Source organism: Oryctolagus cuniculus, chromosome 3, assembly GCF_964237555.1.
Source record: "Oryctolagus cuniculus chromosome 3, mOryCun1.1, whole genome shotgun sequence".
NCBI lineage: Eukaryota > Metazoa > Chordata > Mammalia > Lagomorpha > Leporidae > Oryctolagus > Oryctolagus cuniculus.
This window is the reverse complement of record NC_091434.1, coordinates 11,826,228-11,850,937: the sequence shown is the minus strand read 5'-3', so window position 1 is coordinate 11,850,937 and position 24,710 is coordinate 11,826,228. Positions and strand designations below refer to the sequence as shown.

The 24,710-nt window shown below is 42.3% G+C and overlaps 2 protein-coding genes across 6 annotated transcripts in view; one reads left to right on the top strand and one right to left on the bottom strand.

Moving 5' to 3' along the window:
- COL4A4 (collagen type IV alpha 4 chain) overlaps positions 1 to 19,427 on the bottom strand; it is a 180,366-nt gene extending 160,939 nt beyond the window's left edge. The window contains exons 1-3 of one of the 5 annotated variants that reach the window (XM_070070107.1): positions 18,848 to 18,973; positions 18,477 to 18,606; positions 7,406 to 7,483 (exon numbers count right to left, since the gene is read on the bottom strand). The gene's annotated coding sequence lies outside the window, so the exon portion shown is untranslated. Of the gene's footprint in view, positions 1 to 7,405; positions 7,484 to 18,476; positions 18,709 to 18,847; positions 18,974 to 19,285 lie in introns of those variants that run through there. The other 4 variants (XM_070070110.1, XM_070070109.1, XM_017343169.3 and 1 more) reach the window with 4 other exon arrangements.
- Positions 19,006 to 24,710, top strand: part of COL4A3 (collagen type IV alpha 3 chain) — a 153,291-nt gene continuing 147,586 nt past the window's right edge. The window contains exon 1 of the mRNA XM_051849085.2: positions 19,006 to 19,258. Coding sequence (XP_051705045.2) covers positions 19,160 to 19,258 — 99 coding nt within the window. The 5' untranslated portion in view covers positions 19,006 to 19,159. The remainder of the gene's footprint in view (positions 19,259 to 24,710) is intronic.

The following is a 24,710-nucleotide window of genomic DNA, read 5'->3' as shown; positions in this document are numbered from 1 at the left end:
TTTCTCGGGGGCTGCACGGGTTCCCTTAGATGTTCCCCATAGATGTTCCTGGTGCATGCCGTCTCTCTCCTCCTTTATAGTCCTCCTCCGCCAATCCTAACTCGGCTGCCCACACGCCGAGTACGCTGCTCTCCTCCAATCAGGAGCAAGTCCTACAGTTTATTAGTTGAACTGGAGGCAGCTGTGCGGAAGCTGTTTACTCCTCTCCCAGCGCCATATTGTGGGAGAGCAGATGCATAGAATAAGTCTTAATTCCAGTAACTCAGTCCAGTCCGGATTGCTCCCCACAGAAACAAATTAAGATGACAATACAACCTATCAAAATTTGCAGGATAGAGCAAAAGCAGTGTTAAGGAGGAAAATTATAACAATTAGTGCTTACATCAAGAAATTGAGGGGCAAGATGGCAGAATAGGGAGGGAGCACACTGATAGTCCGGGAAAAGACAGTTTAATAAAAGCGGAGATACTTCAGGTTCAGGGAAGAGCTAGGGAAGAAACAACAGAGGAAACTCTTCCGGAACTAGTGGGACACGGTGGGCCTACATGGAGGGCACAGGCGCCCAGGCCTCAGGACGCCAGCCACCAAATCTACGCACCAGCACTGGAAAGGGAGGTGAGGCAAAAACTCAGTGGCCCGAGACACTGGCAGGAAAGCGGAAGGAAGAGCCTATAGGGAACAAGGCTTGAAGAATGTGGGGGAAAGTTCACCAGGCTAACTAGAGGAGAGAGGAAAAATAAAAAATAAAAATAAAAGGGACTGGTACAGACACAAGTCTCTCTCTCCACTCACCTTACAAAGGTGAGCAAGACAAAGAGCAGGCACCTTTTTGGACATATGTAACAGCTATGTCCGCCATCAGCCAAGCAGAAAAACCTGACTCTGGGAGGGGGATTAAATAACAGGAGGTTAGGACCTAGTGAAGGTGTGCAGCTAATGAACTGAGACTGTGGAAAAAAAAAAAAAAACGGTGTGTGAGAGAACTCACCAAGTACACATGAGTGCTCTCTGGAGACACTACAAACTCAGTAACCTTTGCAACCCAGTGGGAGACTGCAGGGGAATTTGAGCTCACACTGAGGACAGAAAAGATCCTTTGTGTGGTCCTCGGGACATAGCAGATGAATATTATACCCACAGGAGCCAGAGATCAGACACTGACTGCCTTCAATTCTGCTCAGCTGTGTAGAATTACTTCCCTTCTGAATAAAAAGAGAGAGAGAGACAGAGAGACAGAGATTTACCACACCTAACCTGGCTGTGTCATATTTGGCACACCCTTAACCCTGAAGAACCAAACATAGCTCTCTGGCCACACCCATCACAAGCCTCTAAGGATCCATCAAAAGCAGACAGTCCACTTAATACACTCATAGTATAACAAGAAAAAACACCACAGCGAGGGAAGAAGAAACCAAAGAATATCTCCACAATGCCAAGCAACAAACACAGAAACTGAGAAAACAAGAACAAGGAAGACATTATGATGTCCTCAAATGAACAAGACACCCCAATCCAAGATTATGAAGATGATGAGATACAAGAAATGCAAGATACAGACTTCAAAAAATCTGTGATAAGAACATTTAGAAGTTTTCAAAAACAAATGCTTGAGCTACAGAAATGCTTACTGGACAGGATAGAAAATCTCTCATGAAAATGAAATCTAAAGGAGGAATCAAAATGAAACGCGGAAACTAGTAGAACAGGAAAGTGTGATAGTGAAGAGAAATCAAAATAAAATGAAGAATTCAATAGATCAAATGACAGACACATTAGAGAGCCTTAAAAACAGAATGAGTGAAGCAGAAGAGAGAACACTGGACTTAGAAGACAGAGAACAGGAAAGTATACAGTCAAACCAAAGAAAAGACGAGGAAATTAGAAATCTAAAAATATTGTTGGGAATCTACAGGATACTATCAAAAAACCCAGCACTTGGGTTCTAGGAGTTCCTGAAGCATGGAGAGGGAAAAAAGGTTAGAAGGCCTTTTTAGTGAGATACTAGCAGAAATTTCCCATGTTTGGAGAAGGACAGAGACATCCTAGTACAGGAAGCTCATAGAACCCCTAATAAACATGACCAAAAGAGATCCTCACTACGACACATTGTAATCAAACTCACCACAGTGAAACATGAAGATTCTAAAATGTGCAAGAGAGAAACATCAGATTACTCTCAGAGGATCTCCAATTAGATTCACAGCAGACTTCTCATCAGAAACCCTACAGGCTAGGAGGGAATGGCAAGATATAGCCCAGGTACTAAGAGAGAAAAACTGCCAGCCCAGAATATTATATCCTGCAAAGCTATCATTTGTGAATCAAGGTGAAATAAAGACTTTTCATAGCAAACAGAATTTGTCACCACTTGTTCAGCCCTGAAAAAGACGCTTAAAGATGTGTTACACACAGAAACACAGAAACACGGTCATCAATATGAAAGAAGGTAAAGGAAGGAAATCTCCTAGTAAAAGATCAGAAGAGCAAAGTTACTACTTATCAATAGTCACTTTGAACGTTAATGACCTCAACTCTCCCGTTAAAAGACACAGATTGGCTGATTGGGTTAGGAACAAAACCCATCTATTTGCTGCTTACAAGACACACATCTTTCCAACAAAGATGCGTGCAGACTGAAAGTCAAAGGTTAGAAAAAGATATTCTATGCCAACAGAAATGAAAAAAGAGCAGGCGTAGCCATCTTAATATCAGACAAAATAAACTTTAACACAAAAACTGTTAAAAGAGACAAAGAGGGGCACTATATAATGATTAAGGGATCAGTTCAACAGGAAGATATAACGATTATCAATGTATATGCACCTAATTACAGGGCACCAGTTCATTTAAAAGATTTGTTAAGGGAATTAAAGGGAGACTTAGACTCCAATGCAATAGTACTGGGGGACGTCAATACTCCACTCTCAGAAATAGACAGATCAACTGGACAGAAGATCAACAAGGAAACAGTAGATTTAAATGACACTATAGCCCAAATGGATCTAACAGATATCTACAGAACTTTTCATCCTACACATAAAGCATTTACATTCTTCTCAGCAGTACATGGAACCTACTCTAGGATTGACCACATACTAGGCCAAAAACCAAGTCTCAGCAAGTTCAAAAGAATTAGAATCATATGATGCAGCCTCTCAGAACATAGGGGAATGAAGTTGGAAATTAGCAACTCAGGAATCCCTAGAGCATATGCAAACACATGGAGATTGAACAACATGCTCCTGAATGAACATTGGGACATAGAAGAAATCAAAAATTTTCTGGAAGTAAGTGAGGATAACAGCACAACATACCAAAACTGATGGGACGCAGCAAAAGCAGTGTTAAGAGGAAAGCTTATATCAATAGGTGCCTACATCAAGAAATTGGAAAGGCACCAAATAGATGAGCTTTCAATGCATCTCAAGAATGTAGAAAAACTGCAGCAAACCAGACCCAAATCTATTAGGAGAAGAGAAATAAAATCAGAGAAGAAATCAATAGGATTGAATAAAAAAATTATAAAAAATCAGCCAAATGAGGAGCTGGTTTTTTGAAAAATAAAATTGACACCCCACTGGCCCAACTAACTAAAAAATGAAGAGAAAAGACCCAAATAAATAAAATCACAGATGAAAAAGCAAATATAAAAACAGACATAACAGAAATTAAAAAGAACCATTAGAATTTACAACTAGGACTGGATAAGGAAATTATGGGACATGTACTCTATAGAATACTATACAGCAGTCAAAAACAACGAAACCCAGTCATTTGCAACCAGATGGAATAATCCGGAAAATATTATGCTGAGTGAATTAAGCCAGTCCCAAAGGGACAAATATCATATGTTCTCCCTGATCGGTGACAACTAACTGAGCACCAAAGAGGAAACCTGTTGAAGTGAAATGGACACTATGAGAAACAGTGACTTGATCAGCTCTTGTCCTGACTGTTGATGTACAATGTAATACTTTATCCCTTTTAGTATTTTTTTTGTTGTAGTACTATTGGTTGAACTCTGTAATTAACACACAGTTATTCTTAGGTGTTTAAATTTAGCTGAAAAGTGATCCCTGTTAAATACAAGAGTGGGAATAAGACAGGGAGGAGATGTACAATTTGGGACATGCTCAATCGGACTTGTCCCAAATGGTAGAGTTAGAATCGTGCCAGGGGATTCCAATACAATGCCATCTCACTAGTCCAAGTGATCAATTTCAGTTCACAATTGATCACACTGATAGGTCTAAGAGTCAAAGGGATCACATAAACAAGACTGGTGTCTGCTAATACTAACTGATAGAATCAAAAAGGGAGAGAACGATCCAACATGGGAAGCGGGATACACAGCAGACTCGTAGAATGGTAGATGTCCTAAATAGCATTCTGGCCTCAGAATCAGCCCTTAAGGCAGTCGGATCTGGCTGAAGAGCCCATGAGAGTATTTAGGCATGGAAAGCCAAGACACTCTGGGAAAAAAAAGAAGAAGACCTAAATGAAAGATCTCTGTGAGTGAGATCCCAGTAGAAAGAATGGGGCCATCAAAGAAGGAGGTACCTTTCTCTGAAGGGAGGAGAGAACTTCCACTTCGACTATGACCCTGTCTGAATAAGATCGAAGTCAGCAAACTCAAAAGGCTTCCATAGCCTTGACAACTCATGACTAGAGCCTAGGGAGATTACTGACACCATAAACAAGAGTATCAAATTGTTAAGTCAACAACAGGAGTCACTGTGTACTTACTTCCCATGTGGGATCTGTCCTTAATGTGTTGTCCAATGTGAAGTAATGCTATAACTAGTACTGAAACAGTATTTTACACTTTATGTTCTGTGTGGGTGCAAACTGATGAAATCTTTACTTAATATATACTAAATCAATTTTCTGTATATAGATAATTGAAAATGAATCTTGATGTGAATGGAATGGGAGAGGGAGCGGGAGATGGGAGGGGTGTGAGTGGGAGTGAAATTATAGGGGAGAGGCCGGCGCCGCGGCTCACTAGGCTAATCCTCCGCCTAGCGGCGCCGGCACACCGGGTTCTAGTCCCGGTTGGGGCACCGGATTCTGTCCCGGTTGCCCCTCTTCCAGGCCAGCCCTCTGCTGTGGCCCGGGAGTGCAGTGGAGGATGGCCCAGGTGCTTGGGCCCTGTACCCCATGGGAGACCAGGAAAAGCACCTGGCTCCTGGCTCCTGCCATCGGATCAGCGCGGTGCGCCGGCCGCAGCGCGCCGGCCGTGGCGGCCATTGGAGGGTGAACCAACGGCAAAGGAAGACCTTTCTCTCTGTCTCTCTCTCTCACTGTCCACTCTGCCTGTCAAAAAAAAAAAAATTACAGGGGAGAAAGCCATTGTAATCCATAAACTGTACTTTGGAAATTTATATTTACTAAATAAAAGATAAAAAAAAGAACTGGCAGCAAGAAGAAAAAAAAATACACAAAAATCAATAGCCTTTGTATACACAAACAACATACACAGGTATGCCATGGCTGAGAGTAAATCAGTTCCATTCACAATAGCTACAAAAAATTGAATATCTTGGAATAATTTCAACCAAGGACATGAAAATCCCTACCATGAAAATTACAAAACTTTAAATAAATAGACAAAGACACAAAAAATGAAAAAATCTTCCATGTTTGTGGATTGGAAGAATTAATATCATCAAAATGCCCATATTACACAAAGCAATTTTCAAATTCAATGATATCATGATCAAATTACCAATGACATTCTTCTCAAATCTAGAAAAGAAGGATGCTAAAATTCATATGGAAACACAAGAGACCTCAAATTGCTAATGGAATCTTAAACAACTGGAACAAAGCCAGAAGTATCACAATATCAGATTTCAAGACATACTACAGGGCACTTATAATCAAAACAGCCTGGTACTAGCATAAAAATAAACATGTAGACCAATGCAACAAAACAGAAACTCCACAAATCAATCCACACATCTATAACCAACTAATCTCAGACAGAGGAGCTAAAATCAATCCTTGGAGCAAGGATAGTCTTCAACAAATGATGCTGGGAAAATTGAAGCTCCACATGCTGAAGTGTGAAACAAAATCTTTACCTTACATCTTACACAAAATCAACTCAAAATGGATCAAGGATTTAATTCTACAACCTGATACCATCAAATTACTAATGAACAACATAGAAGATACTCTGCAAGACATTGGCATAGGCAAAGACTTCTTGGAAAAGACCAAGAAACACAGGCAATCAAAGCAAAAATGGACAAATGGGATTACATCAAGCTAACAAGCTTCTGCATTGTAAAGAAAACACTCAACAAAGGGAAGAGGCAACTGCCAGAATGGGAGAAAATATTTGCAAAACATGCAGCTGATAAAGGATTAATATCCAAAATCCATAAAGGGCTCAAGAAACTCAATAACAATAAAACAAACAATACAGTAAAGAAATGGGCAAATGACTTGACCAGGCATTTTTCAAAAGAGTAAATTCAAATGGCCAACAGACACATGAAAAACTGTTCAGGATAAATAGCCATCAGGGAAATGCAAATCAAAACCACAATGAGATTTTACCTCACCACAATTAGAATGACTGTCATATAGAAATCAAAAAATAACAAATGCTGACAAATACATGGGGGAAAACCACCCTAATGCACTGCTGGTGGGAATATGAACTAGTACAGTCATTGTGGAAGACAGTATGGAGATTCCTCAGAAGTCTGAATGTAAACCTTCCATATGACCCAGCCATCCTGCTCCTGGGAATTTACCCAAAGAAAATGAAATCAGCATATGAAAGAGTTACTGCAGCTCAATTCATAATAACTAAGATATGGAATCAACCCAGATGCCCATCAAACAGTGACTAGATAAAGGAAATATTGTATATATACACTATGGAGTATTACTCAGCCATAAAATAAAATGAAATTCTGTCTTTCACAACAAAATGGATGCAACTGGAAACCATTATACTTAGTGAAATATGGCAGTCCAAAAAAAGACAAATACCATGTTTTCCCTGATCTGTGATAACAGAATATTAAAAATGTAATGTATATGAGTGAAATTAACATTTTCAGAATTGATTATTTACAGCCTTTTTCTCTACTGTTGAGGAACAGGTTTTTTGGCTGGTTTTTTGTTTGTTTGTTTCTGCTTCTTACTATTTGTTGAATTCTTTACTTAGTGGAGGGTTAACTTTATGGTTATAAAATAAACTGAAAAGAAAATTAAATCAAAAGAAAGAAAAGAACAGAAGGATGAGAGAGGGTGGGACCATGGGAGGGAGGGAGGATAGGTTGATGAAAATCACTATATTACTAAATCTGTATATATTAAATTTGTTCCCCTTATATAATTTTTTAAAAATTTAAGAGTGGAAACTTACAGAGTGGAAACTTACCCAGTTATGATGTCTAAGAGGTTGGCCTGGTGGGAAGTCTTTAGGTCACAGGAGGTGTGTCCTAGAAAGGCAGTTCTCCTGAGGGTTAGATATAGAAGCCTGAGTCAGACCAAGCCATTCTGTCTCTGTATCCTGGCCCAACATGTGGTTATTCCTCTGAGCATATTCCACCACTGCCATTTTCCAGTGCCACAAGCTGGCCAAACTACAGTGCCCACTTGATCCTGGACTGTGAGACTCCAAAACCATGAGCTAAAATAAACTTCCTTCCTTAATAAGTAACTTGTTCAAGGTATTTTGTTGCAGTAACAAAAAGATGATTAACATAGCCTTTGAGCTCTTGATTTGTCAGTATTTATAATTAATACCCACGACATTCTGAATTAGTGCCTGGCAGGTGGAAGCAACTGAATAAATGTTTCTTTCCTTCCTTCCCAATCTGTGCCAGAGGCAGAAACTGCTCACAATGCAATGAAGACAATAGGAGTGGAAACTGGGGAAAACCTGGGCAGACTCTAAGAAGGAGGAAAACCTGATTTAGAAAGGAAGGGAGAGTTAGGGAAATGAAAAGGAGGAAGAAGTTAAGACAGTACTTTATAAAGTACCTTTACACACTAGTAGAAACTTGGAGAGGGATGAACCTCCTTTTAGTGTGGAAGAAAAATACACAGGAGGAAAATTCTAGGTGGAATCATGAAGTTAACATAAGTTCATTCTGAGAAGATGCCAGGAAAAGATTGGCGCCTGGTTTAATAAACCAGTAAGCTGGCAGCAGTGGCTCCCTCTCATCATCCTTTTTCCTCTCCTCCCCTTCCTTCTCCTCTTCCTTCTCCTCTTTATCTCTCTCATGTCTCCCTCTTCCATCTTCTCCCTCCACTTGTTTTTCCTCCTTTTCTCCCTCCTCCTCCTCTTATCATCATCACCATCAGCATCATCATCATCATCGTCATCCTCATCATGAGAAATGATAACAGCCAGCATTTGCAGATGATGGCCCATATGCTCAGCAGTGTGCTAACGATTTACACAGATCTTTAATCTTCACAGTAGCCTACAGGACAGGTAATGTGATAGTCCTCATTTTACAAATGAGTCACACAGTTAGTAAGCAATATTTCTTATTAACCTTGAATATACATGGCTTCATAAGTCATAAGACTCCATGGGTGAATGTCAGAGAATTCATCTTTGAAAATAACAGCATTAGCCTTCACTATAACACTAGCACAGAGAGTCAGTAATCAGTGTAAATAGCACTGATACAGACATGGTCAATAACAACATGAAGAAGTGTTCAGCATCATTAGTTATTGAAGAAATGCAAACCACATTAGGAAACCACTGCATAACCATTAGAAAGACTAAAATAAAGGAGACTGACAACACTAAGAGACTGCACAAGAAATATATAGAGCAACTGAACCTCTCAGACATTGCTAATGAGACTGTAAGATTATGAAACTATTTCATTTATTATTAAATGTATCTACCCTATGACCCAGTCTTTTCATCCCTAGGTATGTAGTCAAGAGAAATGAAAACATACATCCACACAAAAACACATACAAAAACACTCATAGCCACTTTCTTTGTAATAGCCCCAAACAGGAAACAAACTGAATGTTCAACAACAAGTAAATGGATATAAAAACAAATCAGTGATACTCATTCAATGAGTACTACCCAACACTAGAAAGGAGCAAACTGAGAATGCACACAGTTTGGATGAACTGGAAAATCATCATATAGAGCCAAAGAACCCAAACCTTAAAGAGCACACACAATAAGATTCCATTTACATAAAATACTAGAAAAATGCAACTAGTATGAACTAAAATACTATCCATGGTGACAGAAAGCAGATCAGTGGTTTCCTGGGACTTGAGGGTAGAGAGAAGATGGACTGCAAAGGGTCAGGAGGAATCTTTTTGGAATGACAGAAAAGCTCTGTAGCTTTTGTGGTATTGGTTTCACTAACATTCAGCTCTCTTTCCAGCCATGTGGTAGGTTTCATTTCCTTGCCCCTTGCAGAATGGAACATGGCCACATGACTGGTTTGGTCAATGAAATGGGAGTGGAAGGAGTCAGAGCCAGGTGGAAGTTTTTGATTTGGTACATTCCCATTCCTTTCTGAGCCTATCAGAGCAGAACATATTCAGAAGGGATTTCCAGGAAGTCCCTGAGTGGCTATGATAAGCAGGGCCACCACACATTTCCCCACCTGCTGTAAAGAATAGTAGCATAAATAAAAGGAAAAAACATGTAGCCTCTGGATTTTGGGGGTAGTTCTTTGTGACTGTCAAAGCAACTGCTTCCTACTGACACAAGTGTAATTTTAAACAGTAACTGATCATAAGGTAGAAGAGGCTTCCAGGGGAAAGAATTTGCAAGAGGGGAGACTAGGTTAAAGTTGTTTGTAATCCACAGATGGTAATCTGTAGGTGCAGGCACCAGAACAGGACCTGGGAGCTTGAAAAAGCAGTGGAGGAGACGTGTTGGCAAGAACCAACAAGAGTCAATCATGACTTGGAGATTCTGAAAGCACCGAAGAGTCTAATTGCTTCAGAAGTGTTGAAAAGAGAAAGGTCTTGAAATAAAAAGGATGACTAAAGAGGAAAGTTGAAGTGAAAAAAAAAAGATTAAATAAGGTGCTACAAGCAGGTTTGGAGAAGTGCATTTCATCAAAAGCAGAGGCAGGACCTTATACAATTCAGCTATAGGAAGATCACAAAGTTTGGAAGACAGAGACCTGACTCTGAACAGATGAATATGACAAATCTTTCAACTTGTTCACTTGTTCATTTAGCAAACAGTGACAATTTCATTTGCTTATTCCTTCAGTTACAGCAAAGAAGACAAAAATCTTCCTGCCCTACAGAGTTTACATTGAAATACAGGGAAGCAAACATAACACTTTAAACATCATGCAGAAAACAGACATGATCTTATACTTCTAAAGGAGATTAAAAATAAGTACAAAGATCTTATAATTTTAATGGAGGTTAAAAATAAGAACAATAAGGAGTTTGACAAAGGCAATGATCACTTCACTTAGTTAATAACCGCTATCTGCTATCCAAGTCAAAACCAGAGATATCCGAGGGGCGGAGCCAAGATGGCGGAATAGTGAGGGCACGCACTGATCGTCTGGGAAAAGATAGTTTAATAAAAGTGGAGTTACTGTCGTCTCAGGAAAAGGCTCAGGAAAAAATTGCAGAGGAAACTCTCCCGGATCTAGTGGATGTGACACAGAGGACCTACAGGGAGATCAAGGATGCTCACAGTGCGGAGGACAGCCGCGGAGTCTGCGTGCCAGTGCTGGAAGAGGAGGTGAGACAAAAACCCTGGTTACCCGAGACATTGGTGGGGAAAGGCAGAAAGAGCCTAGAGGTAATGAAAGCCCCACTGGGGAAAGCTCACCAGGCTGACTGGAGGAGAGAAAAAAACGAATAAATAAGGGGAACTGGCATGGACACTAGCCTCTCTCTCCACTCACCTTACAAAGCCGAGCAAGACAAAGAGCAGGCGCCATTTTGAATATACGTAAAGTGGCACCCGCCATCAGCCAAGCATAAACACCTGACTCTTGTGGGGAGAAATAACAGGAGGTGAGGACCAGTGTGGAGCTAACAAACTGAGATTGTGAAAACCTGAGGGTGGGTGAGAGAACTCACCGAGTACACAAACTCGGTAACCTTGGCAACCCAGTGAGAGACTGCGAGAAATTTGAGACCACACTGAGGGCTGCATAAACCCTTTGTGCTGTCCTAGGGGTAGAGAGAGCAGACGAATACCCACAGGGGCAAGATTTCATACATCAACTACCCTCAATTCCACTCAGCTGTGTGGAATTACTTCCCAACTGAGTCAAAAGAGAGAGAGCAAGCTAGAGAGAGGACAACCTGGGTGAGTCACCTTTGACACACCCTTAACCCTGAAGAACCAAAGAGAGCTCTCTGGACACACCCATCACAGCCTCTAAGGATCCATCAAAAGCAGACAGTCCACTTAATCTAGAGTTATAGTATAACGAGAAAAAACACCACAGCGAAGAAACCAAAGAATATCTCCAATATGCCAAACAACAAATGCAGAAACCGAGGTAACAAGAACAAGGAAGACACTATGATGCCCCCAAATGAAAAAGACACCCCAATTCAAGATTATGAAGATGATGAGATAGAAGAAATGCAAGAAGCAGATCTCAAAAAATTGATAAGAACATTAAGAAGGTATCAAAAACAAATTCTTGAACTACAGAAATCCTTAATGGACAAGATAGAAAATCTCTCCCGTGAAAATGAAATAATAAGGAGGAATCAAAATGAAATGAAACAACTAGTAGAATATGAAACTGTGATAGTGAAGAGGAATCATAATGAAATGAAGAATTCAATAGATCAAATGACAAACACATTAGAGAGCTTTAAAAACAGAATGGGTGAATCAGAAGAGAGAATATCGGACTTAGAAGACAGAGAACAGGAAAGTATACAGTCAAACCAAAGAAAAGAAGAGGAAATTAGATATAGGTACCAGCAAAGACTTCTTGGAAAATACCCCAGAAGCACAGGCAGTCAAAGCCAAAATTAACATTTGGGATTGCATCAAATTGAGAAGTTTCTGTACTACAAAAGAAACAGTCAGGAAAGTGAAGAGGCAACTGACAGAATGGGAAAAAATAAAACAAACTATGCAACAGATAAAGGGTTAACAACCAGAATCTACAAAGAGATCAAGAAACTCCACAACAACAAAACAAACAACCGACTTAAGAGATGGGCCAAGGCAGTTGTAATCAAAACAGCATGGTACTGGTACAGAAACAGATGGATAGACCAACGGAACAGAATTGAAACACCAGAAATCAATCCAAACATCTACAGCCAACTCATGTTTGATCAAGGGTCCAAAACCAATCCCTGGAGTAAGGACAGTCTATTCAATAAATGGTGCTGGGAAAATTGGATTTCCACGTGCAGAATCATGAAGCAAGACCCCTACCTTTCACCTTACACAAAAATCCACTCAACATGGATTAAAGACTTAAATCTACGACCTGACACCATCAAATTATTAGAGAGCATTGGAAAAACCCTGCAAGATATAGGTACTGGCAATGACTTCTTGGAAAACACCCCAGAAGCACAGGCAGTCAAAGCCAAAATTAACATTTGGGATTGCATCAAATTGAGAAGTTTCTGTACTGCAAAAGAAACAGTCAGGAAAGTGAAGAGACAACCGACAGAATGGGAAAATATATTTGCAAACTATGCAACTGATAAAGGGTTGATAACCAGAATCTATAAAGAAATCATGAAACTCCACAAGATCAAAACAAACAACCCACTTAAGAGATGGGCCAAGGACCTCAACAGACAATTTTCAAAAGAGGAAATCCAAATGGCCAACAGACACATGAAAAAAATGTTCAAGGTCACTAGCAATCAGGGAAATGCAAATCAAAACCACAATGAGGTTCCACCTCACCCCGGTTAGAATGGCTCACATTCAGAAATCTACCAACAATAGATGCTAGAGAGGATATGGGGAAAAAGGGACACTAACCCACTGTTGGTGGGAATGCAAACTGGTTAAGCCACTATGGAAGTCAGTCTGGAGATTCCTCAGAAACCTGAATATAACCCTACCATTCAACCCAGCCATCCCACTCCTTGGAGTTTACCCAAAGGAAATTAAATTGGCAAACAAACAAGCTGTCTGCACATTAATGTTTATTGCAGCTCAATTCACAATAGCTAAGACCTGGAACCAACCCAAATGCCCATCAACAGTAGACTGGATAAAGAAATTATGGGACATGTACTCTATAGAATACTATACAGCAGTCAAAAACAACGAAACCCAGTCATTTGCAACAAGATGGAGGAATTTGGAAAACATCATGCTGAGTGAATTCAGCCAGTCCCAAAGGGACAAATATCATATGTTCTCCCTGATTGGCAACAACTAACTGAGCACCAAAGAGGAAACCTGTTGAAGTGAAATGGACACTATGAGAAACAGTGACTTGATCAGCTCCTGTCCTGACAGTTGATGTACAATGTAATACTTTATCCATTTTAGTATTTTTTTTGTTGTAGTACTATTGGTTGAACTCTGTAATTAACACACAGTTATTCTTAGGTGTTTAAATTTTAACTGAAAAGTGATCCCTGTTAAATACAAGAGTGGGAATAAGACAGGGAGGAGATGTACAATTTGGGACATGCTCAATCGGACTTGCTCCAAATGGTAGAGTTAGAAACGTGCCAGGGGATTCCAATACAATCCCATCAAGGTGGCATGTACCAATGCCATCTCACTAGTCCAAGTGATCAATTTCAGTTCACAATTGATCACACTGATAGGTCTGAGTCAAAGGGATCACACAAAGAAGACTAGTGTCTGCTAATACTAACTGATAGAATCAAAAAGGGAGAGAACGATCCAACATGGGAAGCGGGATACACAGCAGACTCATAGAATGGCAGATGTCCTAAATAGCACTCTGGCCTCAGAATCAGCCCTTAAGGCAGTCGGATCTGGCTGAAGAGCCCATGAGAGTAATTTAGGCATGGAAAGCCAAGACACTCTGGGAAAAAAAAAAAAGAAGACCTAAATGAAAGATCTCTGCGAGTGAGATCCCAGTGGAAAGAACGGGGCCATCAAAGAAGGAGGTACCTTTCTCTGAAGGGAAGAGGGAACTTCCACTTTGACTAAGACCCTGTCTGAATAAGATCGAAGTCAGCGAACTGAAAAGGCTTCCATAGCCTTGGCAACTCATGACTAGAGCCTAGGGAGATTACTGACACCATAAACAAGAGTGTCAAATTGTTAAGTCAACAACAGGAGTCACTGTGTACTTACTTCTCATGTGGGATCTGTCCTCAATGTGTTGTCCAATGTGAAGTAATGCTATAACTAGTACTGAAACAGTATTTTACACTCTGTGTTTCTGTGTGGGTGCAAACTGATGAAATCTTTACTTAATATATACTGAATCGATCTTCTGTATATAAAGATAATTGAAAATGAATCTTGATGTGAATGGAATGGGATAGGGGGCTTGAGATGGGAGGGGTGAGAGTGGGAGGGAAGTTATGGGGGGGAAGCCATTGTAATCCATAAACTGTACTTTGGAAATTTATATTTACTAAATAAAAGTTAAAAAAAAAAAAGAAAAAGAAAAAAAAAAAACAGAGATATCCGTATCCTTTGTATATACAAAAAGAACTGTTCACTTTCCTTTTTCTGCTTTAGATTTAAAAACCCAACTGTGAAAAATCAACTCTCTTGACTCCAAAACTTAAAAAAAAAAATCAGTGTTTCTGGGGGTATGCATTTCACTGAGCTGTTAAAGTGCCACTTGGAATGCCCACGTAGCAGAGTATCTGGGTTCCAGTCCCAGCTTCACTCCAGATTCAGCTTCCTGCTAATTACACACTAGGAAGCAGGAGATGATGGCTCAACTGGTTTATTCCTGCCACCCATGTAGAAGCACCACTTTGAGTTACTGACTCTTGCTTTTGTCTGGCACAGCCCCAGCCCTCAGGTGCACTTGGAGGAGTGAAATAGTAGATGAGAGCTCTCTGTGTGTCTCTGTGAGAAAACACCACATGGTAATCATACCAAACCCTGTTCCAAAGGAAAGAGGCTCTGTATGGTGGGGGATGGGTGATTAAATCTGGCTTTTATGCAAAGTCGCTTCCAAGATTTTCTTGTGTGTACATCACCTGGAGATCCTGGTGAATGTTGTCTCCAACTGAATGAGTCTGGATGGGGCCTGAGGTCCTGATTTTAAGAAGCTCCCCAGGTGGCCAGTGCCACTGCTCACTTGGCTAATCCTCTGCCTGAGGTGCCAGCACCCCGGGTTCTAGTCCCGGTTGGGGCACCAGATTCTGTCCCGGTTGCTCCTCTTCCAGTCCAGCTCTCTGCTGTGGCCCAGGAAGGCAGTGGAGGATGGCCCAAGTGCTTGGGCCCTGCACCCGCATGGGAGACCAGGAAGAAGCACCTGGCTCCTGGCTTCGGATCGGCGCAGTGCTGGCCATAGCGGCCATTTGGGGAGTGAACCAACAGAAAGGAAGACCTTTCTCTCTGTGTGTGTCTCTCTCTCACTGTCTAACTCTGCCTGTCAAAAAATTAAAAAAAAAAAAAAGAAGCTCCCCAGGATACCAGTGCTGCTGGTCCCAAGAAGCCAAGGCAAGGTCCTAATGCCTTGGGAATGTCAAGGGAGGTAATGGGCTATGCTCAACTCTTGTCCCTTTAGTACTGAGCTCAAAAGAGCATCTCGATTCTGTGCGGCCATTTCTCATTTCATCTACCTGCTTTCCTTTATGTAACAGTAGAATCAGATTCAAGAGTGTCATTGTTATGTAAAGACCCTGACCAAAGGGTTTGTGATGGATCATGAAAGACCTAAAATATAGATGGTAGATACCATGGTTATCTTGATGTTACAGAAAGGGACAACTCCAGCCCAGAGAGGTTGGTTCATACTAGTCAATCTGGAAAAGACTCAAACCCCAGAATCTACTCCATAGAGCAAGCTTTTTTTTTTTTCTGGCAGAGTTAGTGAGAGAGAGAGAGACAGAGAGAAAGGTCTTCCTTCCATTGGTTCACCTCCCAAATGGCCGCTACGGCCAGCACTGCGCTGATCCGAAGCCAGGAGCCAGGTGCTTCCTCCTGGTCTTCCATGCGGGTGCAGGGCCCAAGCACTTGGGCCATCCTCCACTGCCTTCCCAGGCCACAGCAGAGAGCTGGACTGGAAGAGGAGCAACCAGGACTAGAACCCGGAGTACCAGCACCACAGGCAGAGGATTAGCCCAGTGAGCTGCAGCACCGGCCCAGAGAGCAAGCTCTTAACCATTGTTTTCTCCTTTCTGTATTTATGTCACAGGTTTTTCTCCTGCTGTGAAACTACACAAAAAATGACTGTCAGGTGACTGTTGCCTCCCATTCTAATATTAATAAAGCCAAGTCTAAATTTCTATCAAAATGCCTTGATTTCAAGAAAAGGCAATTTAAACTCAAACTGAAAAATCTTCTGGAATTCAGCAAAAAGACCATTTAACATTAGTACCAAGCGTTTTTTCCTTTCAGAATGCAGTATTAATTCATGGAAGTTTATTCTATGCATTTTGGAACTCTAGAACACCACTTTATCAGAACTTTTGCCGTCCTGAACCACCAGAGTAGCAGAAGATTGCATAAGAACCTTCCCTATTAATGGCGAGAAGCTATTCCATTCATGCTCTACACTACAACATCCGCGGTCCAGGCACAAATTCCATAGTTTTCTTAAGTCCTAAAAATGAGTTTACTGTATGTCACCTTTATTATTCTACTAAAGAGAGATCCTAATTCAATGCAGATATCCAATACATGTATGTAACATTCTCAAACATGGCTGCACATGCAACTCTCCAGGGAGCTTTATAACAGGTCACCACTAGGGAGTCTGATAGAACTGGATTGGGGTAGACTGCCAGTCAGGGTTTTTAGAGGCTCCTCAAGAGATTCTAGTGCACTGTGACAGCTGAGAATTGCTGGCATAAAGGAGAACAGAGGGAAGCCTGCCCTTTCACTCTGTTGTCCAAAAAAGAATCAGGGGTTGTCCTCAATCGCTGTTAGAGTTTTGCCTTCCAACATGTCTTCCTAGGTCTAAGACACTACTACACCTTAGTTCCAATTGCAAGCAAGTGAGTCCCTACAACAAGAGACCAGCCACATGGTTCATACCTGGTGTTGGATAGGCAACCCCTGTAGATGTCAGCAGATGGCTCCAAAGTGAGAGTCCCTAACCAGGGGGTGGAAGTTAGGTGGTCTGTGACCTTGAGCGAGGAAAAACTGACAACCACATTTTCACCCATCCTTCACAGAAGTCCAGCACTTTCCTCATGTTTGAGTATAATGTCAATGGACCACAGTAGTGCCAGCGGTTCTTGGGAGTCTGCTGTCCTTAGGTTTGTTTTTTTAATTTTTTTTTATTTGACAGGTAGAGTTATAGACAGTGAGAGAGAGAGAGAGAGAGAGAAAGGTCTTCCTTCCATTGGTTCACCCCCTAATGGTAGCTATGGCCGGCGCTGCACCAATCTGAAGCCAGGAGCCAGGTGCTTCCTCCTGGTCTCCCATGCGGGTGCAGGGCCCAAGCATTTGGGCCATCCTCCACTGCCTTCCCCGGCCACAACAGAGAGCTGGACTGGAAGAGGGGCAGCCGGGGCTAGAACCCGGCACCCATATGGGATGCTGGTGCTGCAGGCGGAGGATTAACCAAGTGAGCCTCGGCGCTGGCCTCTGTCCCTAGGATTTTCATGTTGCACTTTAGTTTGGGCAGTTATCTGAAAGCACCATTTGCAGTAATCACTACTTTGATACTACAATTGTTTACTAGACCTGCAGTGAGATCTCATTATTTTATTTTATTTTTTTTTTGATACAGTAACGACGATACACTTATGTCATTATATCAGGACTTTAGAACTGTACTTTGAGAACTGTATTCCAGTTAAAATGATTCTGACTTAATTGCATTTTATGATTTTAACGTTATCCCATGAAGAGGTCTAAACGCTTCACGGCAGCCCGTGTGCTCCATTATCCAAGAAAGAGCAAGAGCCCTACTGGAAGACTGCGCCCCAGCAGGACAAATGACGCCCATCTACGTCCAAGGCCACCTCCAGGAAGAGCACGCTCAGGAAGGAGACACCCTGGACCAGAGTTGGGTCTCGTTTTCCCCTGCGTTTCCGCAGATAAGATTCAGCCTGAAAAGCTAGCTGAGTTCAGTGGAGAATAGGATGCGCGTTCTCTTTCCCCTCAGCTGCCTCCTGCTCTTGGCATTTTGAGTGCCCCAACTGCCAGGCCGGTAACTCGAGCCTCCAAATTAATCAAAACACACAGCTCCTGGTTCAAGCCCAGGCAGACAAGCCTGGGAGCCAGACAAGCTCTCCTCTGGTGACCCCCAGCCCCGCCCGCCCCCGCTTGGATGAGGCACTTCCTCCACTGCCCAACCCCTGCCCCCACCCCGGCATGGGCTCCGGGCCAGTGATTGCCCAGCCCGTGGGTGCCTTACCTCGGGGAGAACGCCCGCAGCACTGCAACGCCTCCTCTCCCCTCACCGGACACGCACCTCTCGGCTCGGCCTCACCCAGGTCCACCTGCGACCCGGCTGCCTCTTCGTGGCGCTCTCAGGCAAAGTCCGGCTGCAGCAGGTTGGAGCAGGGGAAAGCGGCCCGATGCACCGCCGCGGGAGCTGGAACCGGGCCTCCAGAGTGCAGACGCCAGGCGCGCCTCCCGCTTAATCTGGGCAGGGCCACAGGCCACTCCCTCCACCCCGCGCGGCCACCTCCCCACACCCCCTAAATTCCTCACCTCCGACCTGCGCACTCTCCCACCCCGCCAGGGCCCTGGGATCCTGGGCGCATCACCTCCTTAACCCCTTACCCTGAGTCAGCGCCCACCTGCCCCGCGGGCGCCCAATCCTTTCTCCCTCCTGGGCACTTCTCCCGTAGGGACAGTGCCTGGTGAGCTGGGAGGGAGCGGGGACGAGGGCGGGACCTGAGCCACTTCTTCCCTCCCTTGGAGTTACAAACCAAAACCCTGGATGGGGAGGGACGGACCGCGGGGCTGAGCGCTACAAAACGCGCGCCGGCGAGCTGGCCAGACTAGCTTCACAGCCGGGGCTCCGCAACCGCGCCTCTCGGGGGACGCGGTGGCCCGAGAGCCTGCGGGTCCCGGACACGCTGGGGCTCTGCAATGGCACCCAGCGTGCGCTCCGGGACGGTGCCCAGGTCCCCGGCGCTCCTGCTGCGGCTCCTACTGCTGCTCCCGGCTGCTGCGCCCGCGGCGGCCAAGGTGAGTGCGGGGCTGCGCGATCCTCACCCGGGCGTCCCAGGCCCAGGCCTGCCCCATCCGTGGGGCGCTGTCCTGGAGCCGCTGCCAGGACAGTGGCTCGGCCGTGGGTGCGCGGAGGTCTGGGGAGCTGCCGCTGGAGCGGGAGGGAGTGAAGAGGAGATGCCGGAGCAACAGGTGGAACGCGCCGGGCTGGAAAAAGAGGCGAGGAGAGGGTTGTCCAGTTTCCCAGGAGGAAGGATGGGAGGAAATAGGGCCTCCAGAGGCCAGTAAGTGGATAATCGCCAGGGACGATATTTGAGAACACCGGATATGCGGATGCGGGAGGTCGCGTTGGGGAACCGAGAGGCAGCCAGCCCAGGCCAAGAGCTCAGAGGGCAGGCAGGAGATGCCCTCGGAGTCCCAGCCTTGCCTTTCCCAAGGCCTCTCGCTAAACTTTGACCTTCCAGGCCTCAGTTTCCCCTTATCGAAAATCGTCCTCCAGTGTTCTCTGGGGGCTGTTGGGAAAAGCAAAAGCCAGCAGTGACAGCCTAAGAAGCAGAGCTCTTGTAAGGCTAAGTTAAGCAATCTATAGCTTTGAATTGATTTGTATTTGGAAATCTGGGTTCATTTAAATCCACCCCATGGTTTTCTTCTTTACTGTTAGAGATAAATGGTGTGTCCTGAAAACTGTTAGGCCTGCTGGAGTTGAGTTACTATTTAAACCTGCAAAGGCGAAATTGGACTTCTCAGGTGCCTTGTGTTGTCTTAACACTTAAAAACAATTTGGGTGAAGACATGGTATAGTAAGTTTCATTACCAAGGTTGAGCAGAGGTTTTACAAATTTCATAATTGAGACTATGATTAGAGGTTAATAGTCACAAAAATATTTATATGTTCACATAAGAGTTTTAGAACTTATGGCCATAGGTAATCTAAGTCTTTTCTATTTAATTTTTTTAAAAGATTTATTTGAAAGAGTTACAGGGAAGGAGGGAGAGACAGAGATCTTCCATCTGCTGGTTCGCTCTCCAGATGACCTCAGTGGCCAGGGCTGGGCCAAGCTGAAGCCAGGAGCTTCATTCTGGTCTCCCACACAGATGGCAGAGGCCTCAATAGTTGGGTCGTCTTCCACTGCTTTTCCCAGGCCACTGGCAGGGAGCTGGATAGGAGGTGGAGCAGCCAGGACATGAACCTGCGTTGTCAGTAGAATCCTGGCATCTCAGGTGGTGGCTTTACCAGCCACGCCACAATGTAGACCCCTCTGCTTAAATTTTTAATGAGGTCACTGTAGACATCACAAAAGCTAAAGCCCTGTCAGTGAACACCTCAGACTTCTCCCTATTTCCTTGTCTTCCCAAAACTGCCCAGTCTCTCCACTTTCATATTTCCTTCCATTTTCAATTTATATACATTTTTTACTTTATTTTTATTTATTAATTTTCCAAAGCACAGTGTATGGATTACAATGGCTTCCCCCCATAACTTCCCTCCCACCTGCAACCCTCCCATCTCCCGCTCCCTCTCACATTCCATTCACATCAAGATTCATTTTCAATTATCTTTATATACAGAAGATTGATTTAGTATATATTAAGTAAAGATTTCATCAGTTTGCATCCGCACAGAACATAAAGTGTAAAATACTGTTTGAGTACTACTTATAGCATCAATTCACATTGGATTTATATACATTTTTATGAATCCCCAAACTATGGTTTTTTGCTTATGCTCTTTAACATAATTGATATATCCTTTTGCAACCTACAGATCTGTCCATGTCAGAATTTAAGAGCTACCTCTTTTCCTTCTTATTCTGTTAGGAAACTTTTACAGTATGCCCAAATTAACTGAATGATTCCTCTATCAATTTATATTTACGTTGTCTGGTAGCTCACATTCTAACAGATTTCATAATCTGTGTCATCTCTTTATGTAGCTGGTTCTAACGAAAATATACTTTGTACAGATTAGGAGCTAAATAGTTCTAGGCATGAAGGATAACCTTTGCCTGAATCACCTGCTTTAATCAGGAACCAATAAACCAAAATGCAAAAGACCTGAAGGAGGTATATGTTGTGAGAAGACCAAGATGAGAGTGCCAAAGCAGGGTTTCCACATCTTTCTGACTCAGAGACGAGGAAAAATATTGAGAAAGGGGTGGGGAATTACACCTGGGTAAGGATCAGTCTGAAAAAGCAGAGCTCTGTGCCCACACATCTCTAATTAAGCCATTTTCAGTTCCATTCTTGTATTCCCTTATTAATTTTACACGTAACATTTTCTGAATTGAGGGACCAAATCTTGGTGACTTCCTGCTAATATGATAAATACTTCTATTTATTTTGTTTTGATCATCACTTGAAGTCAGTCTTTGTTAAAAGGTTTAATGATTATAATTTCCATTGTAGCTGCTGTATTAAGTAGAAACCATGTCATTAAAATGTGAAATATGCCTTCATCTTGTAGCAAAAAGGAATCACAAATTAACTGATCATTACATGAGCCCAAATGACACCCTCCCCAGAATATCTCTGATACTATGCAAGACAGTTGACCACACTGTGCCTCAAGTTTTCTCATCTGTGAAATGGGTGCCTTGAAATCCCTTCAGGGGTGAGCAGACGAGGCAGTCAGTGTGTGAGCCAGTGGGATCAGGGCAAATTTCAGGACCAATTGGTTGTTGGTATTCTAGAGTTAAGGCCCAATTATTCCAGAATCACTTTAGGAAAGAGACTGGGAGTCTAGTTTTTAGTAAAAACATTTCAAATTCTAAATATTGTCAATGAAGTCAACACTTTACAAAAAATATAGTGTGGGCCAAACAATGTATAAGTGAGAGGCATATTTAACATTTGGGCCATCATCTTTAAACTCTTTGTGAGTCACTAGTAAGGAGGTATTTTGCAAATATCTCAAAATGGAGAGATAGTAGTGGTGTTTACCCTTCAGCCAGAGTTTAGTCAGGTGGAACTGCCTGCCCACACAGTTTGTGCGGCAGAAACACCTGCAGTGAAATTCCTGAGCCACTTTGCACTGGCAGCAGTTCTAGGTCTGGCTGGTCAGAGCCTCCTTGAGGCTGGGAGGCATTTGCTGTCATCCCAGGTGATAGAACTGGTAAGGAAGCTGTAGAGAGTTCTTCTTTGATCTCTGTAAGGGGTGAGGTTCTCCTATTAAGCTATCATGGTTCATCCTTCAGCCTTTTGCCTGAAAATTCCAAACTGTGTAGAATTATGATTAGAAGCGAATACCAAAAGCTGAAAAGTAGCTATATTTAGGGAGAATGCTTTCTCACCTGAGTTCATTTTTAGATTTAAAGATTAACCTGAATTAGGAAACATTAAAAAAAAATAATGTGATAGACATCAGTTTTATCAATCCCTAAGATTATGCAAATGTTAATAAACTTTGACCTGTTTGTTCTCAAATCTTTTTAGAAAAAATATAAATACAGCAAATCATATTTATATTCTTTATTCTTTCCCTCCCAGGCAGTATATGTATACCATTCCCCTTGCATGCTTTCGTGTGTGTGTGTGTGTGTGTGTAGATCCCACAAAAATAAATGATTGTTTTCCTGTCTTTCAAATGTAATAAGTGCACATTATTCCTACCTATTGGTGCTTACTATTTATCCATGTGGATACAATATAGATGTGATTGTTTGCAGTAATAGCTATTGCATAGTATCCAGATGTGTAAATCAGTCTATTTTTGCACCCCCCCCCAAGAATGTCTTTACATTTCCATTATCAAGTTGCAATGCATATTTTTGCATACATACAATTGTAACAACTAGAATTTGAATTGCTAGGTGGTTTGTAGAGAATACATATTTTAATTTATTAAGGCTTGTCAAGTTGATCTACAAAAAGGTAGTGCCAACAAAAAACCAGAATACCTATTTCTGCATATTCTTGGCAAGAATATGGTTGGATGTTAATGGGTGTGAAGTAACATCTTATTTTGACTTGTGAGTGTATGAAGCTTTCCATATTTTAATTGGCCATTTGCATTGCCCTCAGTGTAAACTGCATGTACAACTTTCTGCCTATTTATCTATTAGGGATGTAATTACTTAAGATGCTAATTAATTAGAAGTTTTATATATTTAGATGTTTTGGTCAGATTATAACTAAAATTTTATGCAAATCTTTGGTTTATCTTTTCATTTAGTTGTTGGCACCATAATGTAAAACACTTTTTTCTTTATGATCTCAAATTTATTCATCTTTTTTTTGATATTTTGTCTTTTGTTGAAGAAATCCTCTCCTTTCCGGGGATTATAAAAGTGTTCTATGTATCTTTTTTTTTAAGTTTCACAGCTTAACTCTTTTACATTTAAGTCTTTTTTTATTCTTAATTTTCTATCCATGGAATTTCTCATTTTTCACATAGATAAGTAAAAGTCCCAATGTTCCTTATCAAACATTGCACTCTTTCCCTCACTGTTTTGTAGTGTTATATCTGCAACCAGGGACACCAGCCTCAATAACTGGGCCATCCATTTCTGTTGTTTATAAATTACCCAGACTAAGGTCTTTGGTTAGAGCAGCCTGAAGGGACTAAGACAGGTACCAAGGATTCTTCCTTTCGTGTGCCGCACCTCGTCATCCTCCAGCCCCTCCACTGCTGCTCACATTCTCCATACATTACCTCTCTTTCTGGTTAGGCCAGGATCAAAATCAGTGGCAGCAAAGCCACCAGCTCCCTCCCAATGACCAAACTACAGGTCTTCTTTCTTGAGTATTTCTGAGGTTGGAGTAGCTGTTGCCATGCATAAACACTTGAAAGGCTGCGAATTACATTAGAGTTATCTTTGTAGTTCCTTTCTAGTCTCTGCTCTATTATCCAGAATAATGGATGCCCCGTGTTAGCTATGAGCAACTTTGTTACATGATGCAATGGATTAAAACATTCAAACCTTCAGGGTGTGATCCTGGCAACAGGATCGTGTGATCTGGCAAGGTCTTGCCATCCTTGGTCTGTATGAAGTTGATATTTGTGCTGGGGCCTTCAGTCTGTACACACTCAATAAAAGACTTTCCAAGATCAGTAAAAACACAGAGCATTTTTGTTCCACAAAGTTTGCATCTGGTCTCAGTTTAAGCTTTCTAATAATAACAGATTTTCACCACAGGTCATTTATTTTGCCTCTGTTTTCAGTTTGGGGAAATAAGGAAACCAGGATTGCATCTCCTTAACTGAGTAGTTAAGTTACCACCAACAACCAGAACAATTACTTGGCCTCTCTTAGTTGTCTTCATCCCTGAAAACTTGGACAACTGGAAGGCATGTGGTGAGAATGTGGGATAATGAAGGTGACCTCCTGACTGCTCAGGGTGCAGGTACAAACTGACAAATACAAGCATCAGAGGGAGTCTGTGACACACATCATGGTCATATGGTTGCCAACACCTCTATAGAAGAAATTTGAAGTCTTGAATAATTATTGTGTATTATGGAGAGAGATAC